Genomic DNA, 13,819 nt, shown 5'->3' on the forward strand with positions numbered 1-13,819 from the left:
TTATGTGCGAGGACCCGTTTCACAAAACGTTCATATACGCTAAACGCGTTCGTGCCAGCCAGTACTGATGTAGGACACATTATTAGTGAATGCGATCGGCCGATGAAGAACAGCACTTACGAACAAAGAGATTTGGGAATTCGGCCTAGGACTCGCAAAAACCGCGTAGATGGTAAACACCGCTTGTCGTCGGCTAATACCTACCGTAGCGCGATTGTCAGGCGGGGGCCCCGTCTCTCGAATTTGAACGAATATGCGAATTTGCGCCAAGATATTTGGCCGCTTACCTAAGTGCGCTTCGGATGACGAGCTCGACTATGCGGCTGGACGTACGCATACACTCACGTGACGTTCCTTTGTGTCCATCAGGCAAGCCTGCATTGTTGACCGAAATAAAGAAAACGCTCCATCAGCCACCGCGCCCCCATGACAACACCGCTTCGTCGCCCTTGTTGTGCGTTAATCTCGCACCTGGGCGCGGCGTATGTACGGCATATATCTTGCCTTGCTTGGCCTGCAGCCATCGACGGCACTGACTAAGCCATGCGACACCTTTTGTACCCGCTGTCTCGCGTCGAGTCCGTAAGCGTACGTCATTGCCCGTTTATACAAAAGCACACTCGACGCAGTACGTCCTCCGCAGCATTCCATGCGCCTTTTCATCCTTGAATTTATTTTTCATTTAGTTTTCTCTTCGTATAAGCTGGAAATCGACTGCAGCAGCTAGGGAGAGTGTAGTCCGCGCGTCGACTGCGAAGGCATTGTGCAACACTGGGTAGCCGTATAGATGCATGGTTGGGTGCGTTGTTCCAGCGCGTTTAACGGCCCAAAATGATACAGGGCTCCCGATTAATCGTGACCACGTGGGGTATTTTAACGCACACCGATAGAGCCAAATACGAGCTTGTTTGCCTTTCGCCCCACATTACGAAAGCGGCCGTAACGGCTGGGTAACGAACCCGCGACCGTGTGCTGAGAAGTAGAACGCCATAGCTACTGAGCCACGGAAACGGGCCTTATCGCTGGGGTCAAGGGAAATATTTATGTGTGCTGATGAAAAGGCTGACGCTGTGACAAGCTGGCTGCTACTGATCATTATCATGGTCATTTAATCTTGTAACAGGCAAGGGATATGATACATAAAAAGCGGGGAGGTGGGGAAGAAATTACAGGAATAATTCACAAAATTAAAGGCAAAAGCAAGAAAGAGATATGCTATACAAAACAGCATACAACAAAACCAAACACCGTATTGGTATCTAGATAAAAGAATCACGAAAGTATTGGAAAGTATTGAAGCTGACGATACATAGTTACAAACTGGTTAAATTTAAATGATTGGCTTGTGTATAATGAATTAAGAGAGGTTTCCGATCACATGTCAGGCATGTTGCAGAAATTGGTGCCCATATTCACAAAGCTTTTCTAAGTGCTACTATTAACGATTGGCCACCACCGCTGCGGTAACATTGATATCATACTGATCTCTATTTGAGTGGCGGGCCCCTGAACGCTGGCCAGTGAGGAACCCTCCTGTGTAAGGATTATTATTGTTTTTTTTTTGTTAACGCGGGTCCTGATTAGCAGCGTCTGGTGTGTCCTGTCGTAACTCGTAGAATTGAAGCTGGCAAGGGACTCCAGGTGCCCAGCTTTTCATTCGTAACTGCTCTTTGTCATTGGCCGGCCGCCTTCGCTATAGTGGCATGTCCAATAACACGATTGGGTGGCGTATGCCCTTACCACGAGTATCCACTGCAAGCACTTTTAAAGCGAAGATTTATTTTCCTGCTCCCCCTGGTTTGGCGTGGCTGCTGCTGCTGCTGCTGGCCGCTCTATGCTGCAAGGGTTGGTCGGTATCTTGGCGGATAAACCGTGTGTCCCTGCTAGCATTAGTCAAGGTGTTCAAGGAAAACAAAAAGATGAAAAAAAAAACAGAGTGCAACTTACAGTTACATGACGTACGGTGTTCTGTATACTGAGATATGCCGTATACCAACAAGCCCCTATATAGCTACCCTCATCGACTGTACTCAGGGGGTTGAGGACCGAACACCGTACGTCTTACGATCGTATATATTGCACCGTGCTTTCTAAATCTTTTTTTTTTTCTTTGAACAGCTTGGTTAACGTTAGCTTGGACACCCTGTAATATAAAGTTATATGAGCGTCTGAATGCAAGTGTAAGTAAACAGGTTTATATAAGCCTTGTATACTGACCGACAAAGTAGTGCCGGAAAGCGCACCTCTGCTTCGCGCAATGAAAAAAAAAATGTATTCGTAGACATAAAGCCTGTACATACAATGTCGGCTCATAGGCAAAAAGCACACCGACAATGATAATGTAACAGCGCCCATCATATTAAACGGATTCCATGATTTGCTTCACTTTCCTTGATTCAGCCATTCCATATGTACCCCCCCCCCCCTACTGGGTGCGCCCTTTATTGACTAATTATCCAGGATGGATATGTGTGCCACTGTTACACAAGACACGCAGAATCCTTAGATGTAGCTAGATATGTCTGTTGTACTTCTCATTGCGCACACCTGTTATGATTATATTTATTAGAGAAGCATCAGTCACAGCCTTCGTCCTCGTGACATCGCTGTGTAGACGTCTCACACAGTCTGCGTCCTCCAGATTTCGTATTTGCATTTCGGCGTGGCTTGTCAGTGGTGTAGTGCATAAGCATAAAAATTGCATGAGGTTAAAGTTGTCAGCTTTGTGGAGCCCAAACATAAACATTCCACGAGATTACACTTTGCACAGGAAAGTAAACATAATTCGACGCATCGCAATTAATTGCATAGCACATAATTAACCGCTTCACTATAAAGCTTCGCTTCACGTATATTCCAACATGTGTGTTGAACCTGTTCTTTCTCTACATTTTCTTATGATGATGTGTCCAGGACTTTTGACAGCGCAAATGCGCATAGATAAGTGTTATAGGAACAGTACACACAAGAAAACCAAGAAAAACGTAGAAAGAAAGAAACAGAAAATGCAGCGTTATGCTTATTAATCTCTACGGACACATTATGCACAGAGCGCTCGATGGCACCACAAATCCATCCTTGGTATAATTTCGTGAATGTCATTCATCATCATCAGCCTGGTTACACCCACTGCAGGGCAAAGGCCTCTCCCATATTTCTCCAACAACCCCGGTCATGAACTAATTGTGGCCATGCCGTCACTGCAAACTTCTTAATCTCATCCGCCCACCTAACTTTCTGCCGCCCCCTGCTACGCTTCCCTTCCCTTGGAATCCAGTCCGTAACCCGTAATGACGATCGGTTATCTTCCCTCCTCATTACATGTCCTGCCCATGCCCATTTCTTTTTCTTGATTTTAACTAAGATGTCATTGACTCGCGTTTGTTCTCTCACCCAATCTGCTCTTTTCTTATCCCTTAACGTTACACCTATCATTCTTCCTTCCATAGCTCGTTGCGTCGTCCTCAAATTAAGTAGAACCCTTTTCGTAAGCCTCCAGGTTTCTGCCCCGTACGTGAGTACTGGTAAGACACAGCTGTTATAAACTTTTCTCTTGAGGGATAATGGCAATCTGCTGTTCATGATCTGAGAATGCCTGCCAAACGCACCCCAGCCCATTCTTATTCTTCTGATTATTTCAGTCTCATGATCCGGATCCGCAGTCACTACCTGCCCTAAGTAGATGTATTCCCTTACCACTTCCAGTGCCTCACTACCGATTGTAAACTGCTGTTCTCTTCCGAGACTGTTAAACATTACTTTAGTTTTCTGCAGATTAATTTTTATATCCACTCTTCTGCTTTGCCTCTCCAGGTCAGTGAGCATGCATTGCAGTTGGTCCCCTGAGTTACTAAGGAAGGCAATATCATCAGCGAATCGCAAGTTACTAAGGTATTCTCCATTAAGTCTTATCCCCATTTCTTCCCAATCCAGGTCTCTGAATACCTCCTGTAAACACGCTGTGAATAGCATTGGAGAGATCGTATCTCCCTGCATGACGCCTTTCTTTATTGGGACTTTGTTGCTTTCTTTATGGAGGACTACGGTGGCTGTGGAGCCGTTATAGATATCTTTCAGTATTTTTACATACGGCTCGTCTACACCCTGATTCCGTAATGCCTCCATGACTGCTCAGGTTTCGACAGAATCAAATGCTTTCTCGTAATCAATGAAAGCTATATATAAGGGTTGATTATATTCCGCACATTTCTCTATCACCTGATTGATAGTGTGAATATGATCTATTGTTGAGTAGCCTTTACGGAATCCTGCCTGGTCCTTTGCTTGACAGAAGTCTAAGGTGTTCCTGATTCTATTTGCGATTACCTTAGTAAATAGTTTGTAGGCTACGGACAGTAAGCTGATCGGTCTATAATTTTTCAAGTCTTTGGGGTCCCCTTTCTTATGGATTAGGATTATGTTAGCGTTTTTCCAAGATTCCGGTACGCTCGACGTTATGAGGCATTGCGTATACAGGGTGGCCAGTTTCTCTAGAACAATCTGCCCACCATCCTTCAACAAATCTGCTGTTACCTGATCCTCCCCAGCTGCCTTCCCTCTTTGCATATCTCCCAAGGCTTTGTTTACTTCTTCCGGCGTTACCTGTGGGATTTCGAATTCCTCTAGACTATTTTCTCTTCCATTATCGTCGTGGGTGTCACTGGTACTGTATAAATCTCTATAGAACTCCTCAGCCACTTGAACTATCTCATCCATATTAGTAATGGTATTACCGGCTTTGTCTCTTAACGCATACATGTGATTCTTGCCAATTCCTAGTTTCTTCTTCACTGTTTTTAGGCTTCCTCCATTCCTGAGAGCATGTTCAATTCTATCCATATTATACTTACTTATGTCAGCTGTCTTACGCTTGTTGATTAACTTCGAAAGTTCTGCCAGTTCTATTCTAGCTGTAGGGTTAGAGGCTTTCATACATTGCCGTTTCTTGATCAGATCTTTCGTCTCCTGCGATAGTTTACTGGTATCCTGCCTAACGGAGCTACCACCGACTTCCATTGCACACTCCTTAATGATGCCCACAAGATTGTCGTTCATTGATTCAACACTAAGGTCCTCGTCCTGAGTTAAAGCCGAATACCTGTTCTGTAGCTTGATCTGGAATTCCTCTATTTTGCCTCTTACCGCTAACTCATTGATCGGCTTCTTATGTACTAGTTTCTTCCGTTCCCTTCTCAGGTCTAGGCTAATTCGAGTTCTTACCATCCTGTGGTCACTGCAGCGCACCTTGCCGAGCACGTCCACATCTTGTATGATGCCAGGGTTAGCGCAGAGTATGAAGTCTATTTAATTTCTAGTCTCGCCGTTCGGGCTCCTCCACGTCCACTTTCGGCTATCCCGCTTGCGGAAGAATGTATTCATTATCCTCATATTATTCTGTTCTTATTCTGTTCATTATCCTCATATTATTCCTAGTGTCTATGCCATATTCCCCCACTGCCTTGTCTCCAGCCTGCTTCTTGCCTATCTTGGCATTGAAGTCGCCCATTAGTATAGTGTATTTAGTTTTCACTCTACCCATCGCCGATTCCACGTCTTCACAGAAGCTTTCGACTTCCTGGTCATCATGACTGGATCTAGGGGCGTAGACCTGCACATACTTCATTTTGTACCTCTTATTAAGTTTCACAACAAGACCTGCCACCCTCTCGTTAATGCTATAGAATTCCTGTATGTTACCAGCTATATTCTTATTAATCAGGAATCCGACGCCTAGTTCTCTTCTCTCCGCTAAGCCTCGGTAGCACAGGACGTGCTCGCTTTTTAGGACTGTATATGCCTCTTTTGGCCTCCTAACTTCACTGAGCCCTATTATGTCCCATTTACTGCCCTCTAATTCCTCCAATAGTACTGCTAGACTCCCCTCACTAGATAACGTTCTAGCGTTAAACGTTGCCAGGTTCATATTCCAATGGCGGCCTGCCCGAAGCCAGTGATTCTTAGCACCCTCTGCTGCGTCGTAGGTCTGGCCGCCGCCGTGGTCAGTTGCTTCACAGCTGCTGGGGACTGAGGGCCGGGGTTTGATTGTGTTGTTCATATAGGAGGTTGTGGCCAAGTACTGCACCAGGGTGGCCAATCCTGCTCTGGTGAGGGAGTGCGTTACCGGTTCTGGTCACCGGGATCAGGCCACACTCCAGGCCTGTTTCATTAGTAACAGTCATTAGAATGTCATTAGTAACACTGATATATGTGCGAATTCGAGCGCCTATGATCGGCAGGACTGCAGCCGCCGGAGCCCATGTGCATAACGTGCAATCAACGCTCGTTGTAGCCATACAAGGCTGAATTATTTAAATGATACAGTACATCACTATACGTTCCGAACGTGCGCGTATGGTTAAGAGTCCATGGAGGCCACGGAGACGACGCTGAAAGTGTAGCCTGTTTATTTGGTTTTCCACGCGCAGCTGTTTGGCGTGTCAAGGAATTGGCCCCGCTTTACAAAATTTCGGCAGCTGTTGGCGGCGCAGGGGTAGGAAAAAGGAGGCAGCGACTTCTATACCCGGCTTTTGAATGACTCTACGCGGATTCGACCACGCCAAGCCGAAGATGTCCCCGATGGTTTTTGCGTAAGCCTTGAAATTACGCCCTCATCTGGCTGCGGCTGTTCTCAATTCTTCTATTCCTTATTATCCTCCTCACTCCTTGCATAAAGACGAATGGGGCTGATAATGATGAATGCGGTGCGGTTGGTAGTGGTAATGATGATGATGATGCTGATGCTGATGTCTCAAGGACAATGGCACATACCCGAAAAGAGAGATTGCCGAACAATCAGGCGGCGTAGGTGAAATGCGTTACTATTGGCATTAAAGTTCCACAAATTCAAATGACGAAAACGGGACACGAAAGCGCGTGATTGAGCAGCCACTCCTTGCTTTAATTATCCGGCGACTTCGTATACCAAATGCTTTTTTTTTTCTTTCTTTCCTTTTATTTTATTTTATGGTTTTTTCTTTCTTTTTTTATACAGGCAGTAACTTAATATCAGAGTGATACGATATTCACTGCTCCTTGCGGCAGTGACGTAGTGACAGCTTCGTTTCTAGGGCTGTTTTCGGCCTATAATGTGTTGACTGCAGGCAGCGCTTGGCAACGCTTTGAGCCCAATGTCGATATCGAACGCTTCGGAGAACATGAATGGCATTCATGAGAACTTGCACCTGCTATATACCCAGCTTCGTATTTGTACGGTGATAAAACACACGCAAAGGGCAATATATCGAACAACTTGCACACGGCATGGTGATTAGTGCCCTTATCAGGACCCACCTTATTGAGTAGTGCTTGGAACACAGCGGATGTGCGAGATAGAATTCCTCGTTTAATAAAATGTCACATGCGATAAAGATGATAAACAGTGATAATGAAATAAGATAAGAAAGTGGAAGGGTGGAGAGGGGCGCAGGTGAGCGATGGAAATGGGACGAATGACCGTATCCGCTCGTACAATAACGAGCAAGGTGTTAGGAGGAGGGCAACGGCTGAGTCACCACGCGTTACGTCGATTTGCACGCCGTCCGTAGAGTACAGGATGTACGCAGGCCGGGGCCGCGAGCTCGAGATACGCCAGAGCGCGTCGTATAATACACCCCGTGGCCGGCGTCGCATTCACGCTCGACGGTCGTCGCGGTAAAGGAAGCCCGGCCGTCAAGTTGGCACGTTGCTTTCGGACCGCGAGCGGGTCGGACCCCTCTCTTCTTGTTCCGGCAATACGACACAGCCGGGGACGACTGTGACGAGCCTCTTCAAAAACGGTGAGCCCCGGCGACAGCAGACTCGCGCCGCTACAGCGCTGACGGAAGCTGACGCTACGACCCCATCGCTGATCGTGTCTTTTCGTTCCAGATGGAAGCGAACAGCTAGGGGGGAATGGCTGGGGTAGTGAAACTTAACGAAAAAAAAATGATAGGAAGAAAGGAAAAGAAAGCAGGGAGAGAGGAGACGAAAAACGAAGCGGAAAAGGAAAACCAAGCGACACGAAGGCGAAAGTTAAAGCACAACGAACAGCTTCCTCTTGTCGCCACTTCTTTTTTCTTGGATAATTTTTGACAGTGGTGACGGCGAAGCGTTAGTGAGTCGCAAGTATGACTGGTGGTCGCGTTGCAGGGTCGCGACAGTGTACAAGGCCCGAGCAGGGAGAGAGCGGTGGCAGCGCAATAATGCGTATGAGCGTGCACTATCGCCATTTGGACAGCATGATGCGGCTGTACAGGATGGCGAGGCAGGGGAAAAAAACCGATCGCAGTAAGTCCACCCTTCACAGTACTGTCGCCCGTTATATGCAGTTAATGTGCGAGTAATCGCGAGTTCGAGTACCCGTACGTGATATACCTACGAGCAGCATGGGTCGCAGCAAACGCATGCCGCGGACTATACGTGCTTGCGTACCAGCGGACGTCCGTATTCCTCGTGAGAGCCGTTTGCCGTGTGTGCGATGAGCAGACCTGAAGCACGCGTAGTTTGTGCTAGGCGCTGCGTATGAGTGACAGGCGACGTCATATTGCATTGGTCTCTTTATTTGACGTTATTGCTGCAGAGACTCATTATGAGACGTTTCGATAAAAGATTTTGTTATGTGCTTTTCAATTTCGTTCTTACAGCATTTATCGGAGTTCCGCGTTAATTTTTCGCCACTTTCATAGTAGCAAGAAAAACCCAAACAGTACTACCACTTATATACAGCTGACCAGACAGGAATGAGCACACCACCTCCACAAGTAACCTAAATCGTCCATGCAGTCGGTTCGTTTTGAAAGAACAATGTGTTTATCGCTTGTGTGGTGCTGCGATAATAAGTAAGACTTGGTACGGAGTACGAAACAGCGATGATTCAGAAAATGTGCTTCCGACAACAGCAATGCACGAGCATCAGTGGTGCAGCCAGAAATCAACTTGAAGGGTTACGGGAAGGGTGAAGGGGCGGAGAAGAGGGAAATATGGGCACGCCCCATATTAAGACAGAAATTTCTGGAGGGCGAGAGGCCACGTGCCCGGTGTGTGACCCCCTGGCTACGCCACTAGCGAGCACGATGCTGCTCTCGTCTACCTTTCTGCCTTCGCAAATGCATCTGCATGGTACGCAAGTTGTCAGCACAGATCGGGGAAATTACTTGTACTTACTGATTAAAATAAACAAATTATAAATTAATGGAACTTAAAGTGGATGAAAAAACAACTTACCGCAAGTGGAGAACGAGCCCACAACCTTCGCATTTCGCTTACGATACTCTACCAATTGAGCCTACCGCGGCGCCGTTTCCCCATCCACTTTTCTTGGATATCTTTATGTTTCCTAGTAGAACCCTGGGAGTGTTAGCCAGCGCCACCAGTCACAAACTTTGGCGGTGGATGTGGAACATCCTTTCTGCTGTAGGCGTCACTGGAACGTGATCTTTTTGGGTGAATGCAACCGGTCAATAAACCCACACATGCTATCTGAAGGCATCAATGTTGCCGGATTCGAGACCCTCGTTATATAATAAACGAGAAGAACCGAGGGGTACGATATTTTATTAGTCATGTCATCAGAAGCCAACAAACACTGACACCATGGACAACATAGGGTAAATTAGTTGTGCTTAATACATGAAATAAAGAAACGATAAATTAATGGAAACGAAAGTGGAGAAAAAAACAACTTGCAGCAGGTGGGGAACGATCCCACAATCTTTGCATTGCGCATGCGATGCTCTACCAATTGGACCACCGCGGTGCCATAACTTTAGCGTAATTCGAAGGTTGTGGGATCGTCCCCCACCTGCGGCAAGTTGTTTTTTCATCCACTTTCATTCCCACTAATTTATCGTTTCGGTATTTCATTTCTTAAGCACAAGTAACTTTCCCTATGTTGTGCTTGGTATCAGTGTTGGTTGGCTTCTGATGATATGAATATATATATATATATATATATATCAGTTGCGTTGCTTACACTTTCAAAACAAAAATCGTTCTAAAAGTTCCAAGTGCAAAAGACTGTCGTATTTCTGTCATCACAAGCAGCGGATTGCGTTCACAACTGCTCGCTATGCACTACGGAAGAAATAATCAACAAGCGCGCCCTGCCCTGTTACGGCGACTCGTTCGCAATGTGCTCAACGCGCCTCTGCTGAACAATGCTTCGCCGATGAGAGCAGTGATGCGAATTTAAGCTGCGCTGCTCGCTACGAGCCGTGTCGACCTTGTTCGTACCGTCGGGCCTATAGGAAAACAATGAGCGCTTCCCTGCTCTATCACGACGCACACGGCGCAGCGGAAGAGGCCTGCCAGTGAGCGAGCCCGCAGCGGCACACAAAGCCGGCTCACGCGGTGCAAGGTCGTTTTCGTGGCTGCGGCGCTTTGCGCTCTTTATGCGCGCTAGATATTGATGATGAGCTAATGGCGTTGTTTAGAGAAGCAGCTGTCTGTGCACTTTCGCAGTAATGAGCCCTGATACGCGCACATCGAGCACAGTAAAAGGAGTTGGGCGTGATTGATTACCTGGTGATATTGGAAATGTTGGCAGTTCTCGTCGCCGGCTTTTTTCCATATTTGGTTGTCCAACGATATAGAGCTGGGGACCGGATTCACGAGACGTTTGGGCCCGTATTCACAAAAATCTCTTACGCTAGAGTCATTCGCGAGAAATAAATTCAGCCAATCCTGATGCTGGACATGCCGTTAGCGAAGGCCGCCAGCCAATGGCAGCGAGCACTTCCGAACGAAATGCTTTGTGAATTAGGCCCTTAGTTCTTAAGTGCTTTTTGCCATTGGGCAGCCGCCTTAGCTAATAATATGTGCAGCATCACGACTGGCTGAATATTTTCTCTTAGGAACAATTTTAGCGAAAGAACGTTTCTTGAATACGGGCCCAGAGGTTTACGTTCTCTATTCCGCAACAAAAGCTGTTTTACTTTATATCGACGTTTTGCGAATGCTAATGAAAGCCCTTTATATACAGAGCTACTTGTACTTGAGAATGACAAACTGATGGGGAAACATGCACAAGAAAGGAAACACGTACGTGACCACTGAGAGCAAGCGTTCTGTATAAAAGCGACAGTCAAGGATTTTCTTCCAGCAGGGTGGATATGTGAATGTACTAAACAAGCAATAAAACAGGAAAGAAAAGAAAAGAGCAAGCGAAATTCGCCTATGCTTTTCCGCCCACTCTCATCCTACGCAGTCATCATAATCCATAAATGGGCGCCATTCATCCCAAGGCACACTTAAGGTTCAAAAGGGGACTCGAGCCTTTTGACCGACTCGGCTCGTGCCGCCTCGGCGTCGAGCTCTTCTGCCGGGGGGCGGTGAAATTGGCCTCTCTTTAGAATCCGGGCCGAAGGAGCGCGCGTGTATGTACGTTGGGCAAACGGCGGCTGTTGCGGGTACGTGTTCGCACTTTTTTTTTTTCGCGTGTTCTTCGCCATCCGCGCTGAAAATTTTAACGAGGCGCTGCTGCGTTTTGCACCCCTTCCCGCGAACCCCCGTCGCAGGTGCGCGGTGTGCCCGCTCCGACCACGGCGACGACGACGCAGTACGGCCGGCGGCTCCCGATGCCGACTGCGTCACCCAAGGGGCCCAGCGACAGCTGTCGCGTCGTCGGCGTGCCTCCTCGGGCGCAGCTTGACGCGGCGGAGCGCCGGGCTGCTCCGGGTATGGCCGCCGTTCTGGCGTCGGCGCGCGGTTGCGACCGCGGCCCGCAGCCGTTGCAGGGATCCGCGACTCCCGAGGCCAGTCTGCGCGTGCAGCGAGCCCTCCTGAAACTCGAGCTGCCCGAATGGTTCCGGCAGCACTACAGGCCTCCCAGAAGGGATCACTGGCTCGGCGACGACGCGGCCCAGTGGCCCAAGTGGCGCGCGCTTCCGGGCAAAGACGCCAAGCAGCCGGCAGGTCTCCGGCCCTCCCAGGTTCGTTCCCGTTGCCTGAGTCGTCTGCGTATAAGCGTGCCTGGGCTGCATGCATCGACGGGTGTGCATGTGAACGTACTATTTATTTCCGTTTATATTCGTGTATCTTCGTGTGTGGTGGGGCTACCCGCTACGCCGACAAATTCTAAACGCAGTTTAACAGACAAGGGCAAAAAATTAGGCTCGGTTATAACAAACAACGCTAACACTTCACCTAACGGGTAACACTTCAGTGTGTGATTTCTGTAAAAAAGATTTTCGTGCATGGGAAAAGATCCATCTTGTTCAAGTTGTTCGTACGAAGCTGGTCGTGTCCGCTTGCAATAATCCGCTGCTGTCATAGCTATAGAGTTCATGGCGGCGCAGGAGTCGCTGAAAGCTGCTGAATTTATTGCGACATCAACTGCGACTTTGAAATTGCGTTTGCTCCGTCCGTCCGTCCATGCCGTTGCACTGACGACGTTATGGTATCGTCGTCAGGCTGCCTCACCATCTGCATAGCGCGAAGAAAAAGAAAACTTCGTTCACTAGCACAACTACATTGCTCGTGCTGCAAGCAATCCAAGTCACACCGAACTAGATTGTACTGTAGTAGAACAGCCTCTTAACGTATACACTGCGATGCCAGATAGCGCATGGTTGTTCTGCGTTATCAAATAATAAATCCCCGCGTAGTATATATTTGCCTCCTTGGTACCTATAAGGGACACTGACCTGCTAAAGTAATAGCGCAAACTGTCACGTGGTATCGCCCCGTCACGTGGTTTCTTTTTCTATTTCGCGGGCTTTCTTTGGCATGCGAAAAAAAGGACCACTTGAGATATATCGTGTTGGAAACAATTTATTCAGAGGTTTCCCAAGGTTCTCTACAACTTTGAATATCACACTTGGAGTCTGCAGCCAATGCTTAAAAAGTTAATGATTGGTTAAACATAATAATCCGCTAGTTGATTGGTTAACTCTAGACCAGTGCCAATATTATGCATTCGGTTCAACTCGCGTCCGGAGGGCCTTTAATTTTTAAAACTTTGACTCGAGTAATGTGGGACAACCTGTGTAGTAGCTCATATACAGTGCGCATTTCTTTTTAATTTGAACACATCCTTTTCTTTTCTGTAAGAGCAGTCTAGGCAGTTTACCCGAATTACGTAACTGCAGAAAAGTTATCTCACCAGGTGGACATACTCTGCAAGAAAAACCTAAGCACCTCATACACTAATTAAACTAATTACACTAATCGACTTTTAAATTGCAAACTTTGCAGCGCATGCTTATATATGAAAGTTGATGGGAATCGTTCTAAAAGTCTAGTTTCGGGTTTCTACATTGCGAAAGGGTGACGTAGACCGAAAGAACTGGCGTCACATGATTCGCTAGATTTGCCTAATTACGCGCGCGGCACCGCAAAGCACGGCCCGCCGTCCAACCCCTACGCGACGTAGAAGACTGGCGTGAAATTCGCGCTTCATACTTCCCAATAGCTCGTGCAGATTGGAGCATTGCGCAGCTCCCTGTACAATGCGGAGTCACTTCAGCAGCAGGGACGAGACAGGCCACTTTATCGCGCGGTACGTCGAAGCTTTAGTTTGCATCGCACCGCAACAACACCGAAGGGTTGCACCGCGAGCAGCGCTTCGCAGTCGCGAATTGAACGAAGAATTTGATTTCAAATGTTTCAGTCTCCATGGCCACCTCGAAATGTCGAAACACACAACTGTAGTTTTATTCCGATTCTCTTCAACTTTCTAATGTAAACATATCTGGCGTAAAGTTTGCGAGCAAAAATTTAAATAATGTATTTAGTTTATGAATTAATATATTGCTTTGACTGATCTTGCAAAGGGTTTCCGCCAGGGCAAATGATGTTCGCCTCAGCAAATAATTCATCTTTAGTGACGTCATTCGGGTAAATT

The 13,819-nt window shown here is 47.3% G+C and overlaps 1 protein-coding gene across 2 annotated transcripts in view; it reads left to right on the forward strand.

Annotated features, from left to right (window-relative positions):
• The window catches only part of LOC139047769 (uncharacterized), a 110,518-nt gene that overhangs the window by 87,604 nt on the left and 9,095 nt on the right, over positions 1 to 13,819 (forward strand). For both annotated transcript variants that reach the window (XM_070521815.1, XM_070521813.1), the window contains exon 2: positions 11,493 to 11,906. In XM_070521815.1, the coding sequence (XP_070377916.1) occupies positions 11,493 to 11,906 (414 nt within the window). The remainder of the gene's footprint in view (positions 1 to 11,492; positions 11,907 to 13,819) is intronic.

The sequence above is a fragment of the Dermacentor albipictus genome, chromosome 1 (assembly GCF_038994185.2).
Source record: "Dermacentor albipictus isolate Rhodes 1998 colony chromosome 1, USDA_Dalb.pri_finalv2, whole genome shotgun sequence".
Lineage (NCBI taxonomy): Eukaryota > Metazoa > Arthropoda > Arachnida > Ixodida > Ixodidae > Dermacentor > Dermacentor albipictus.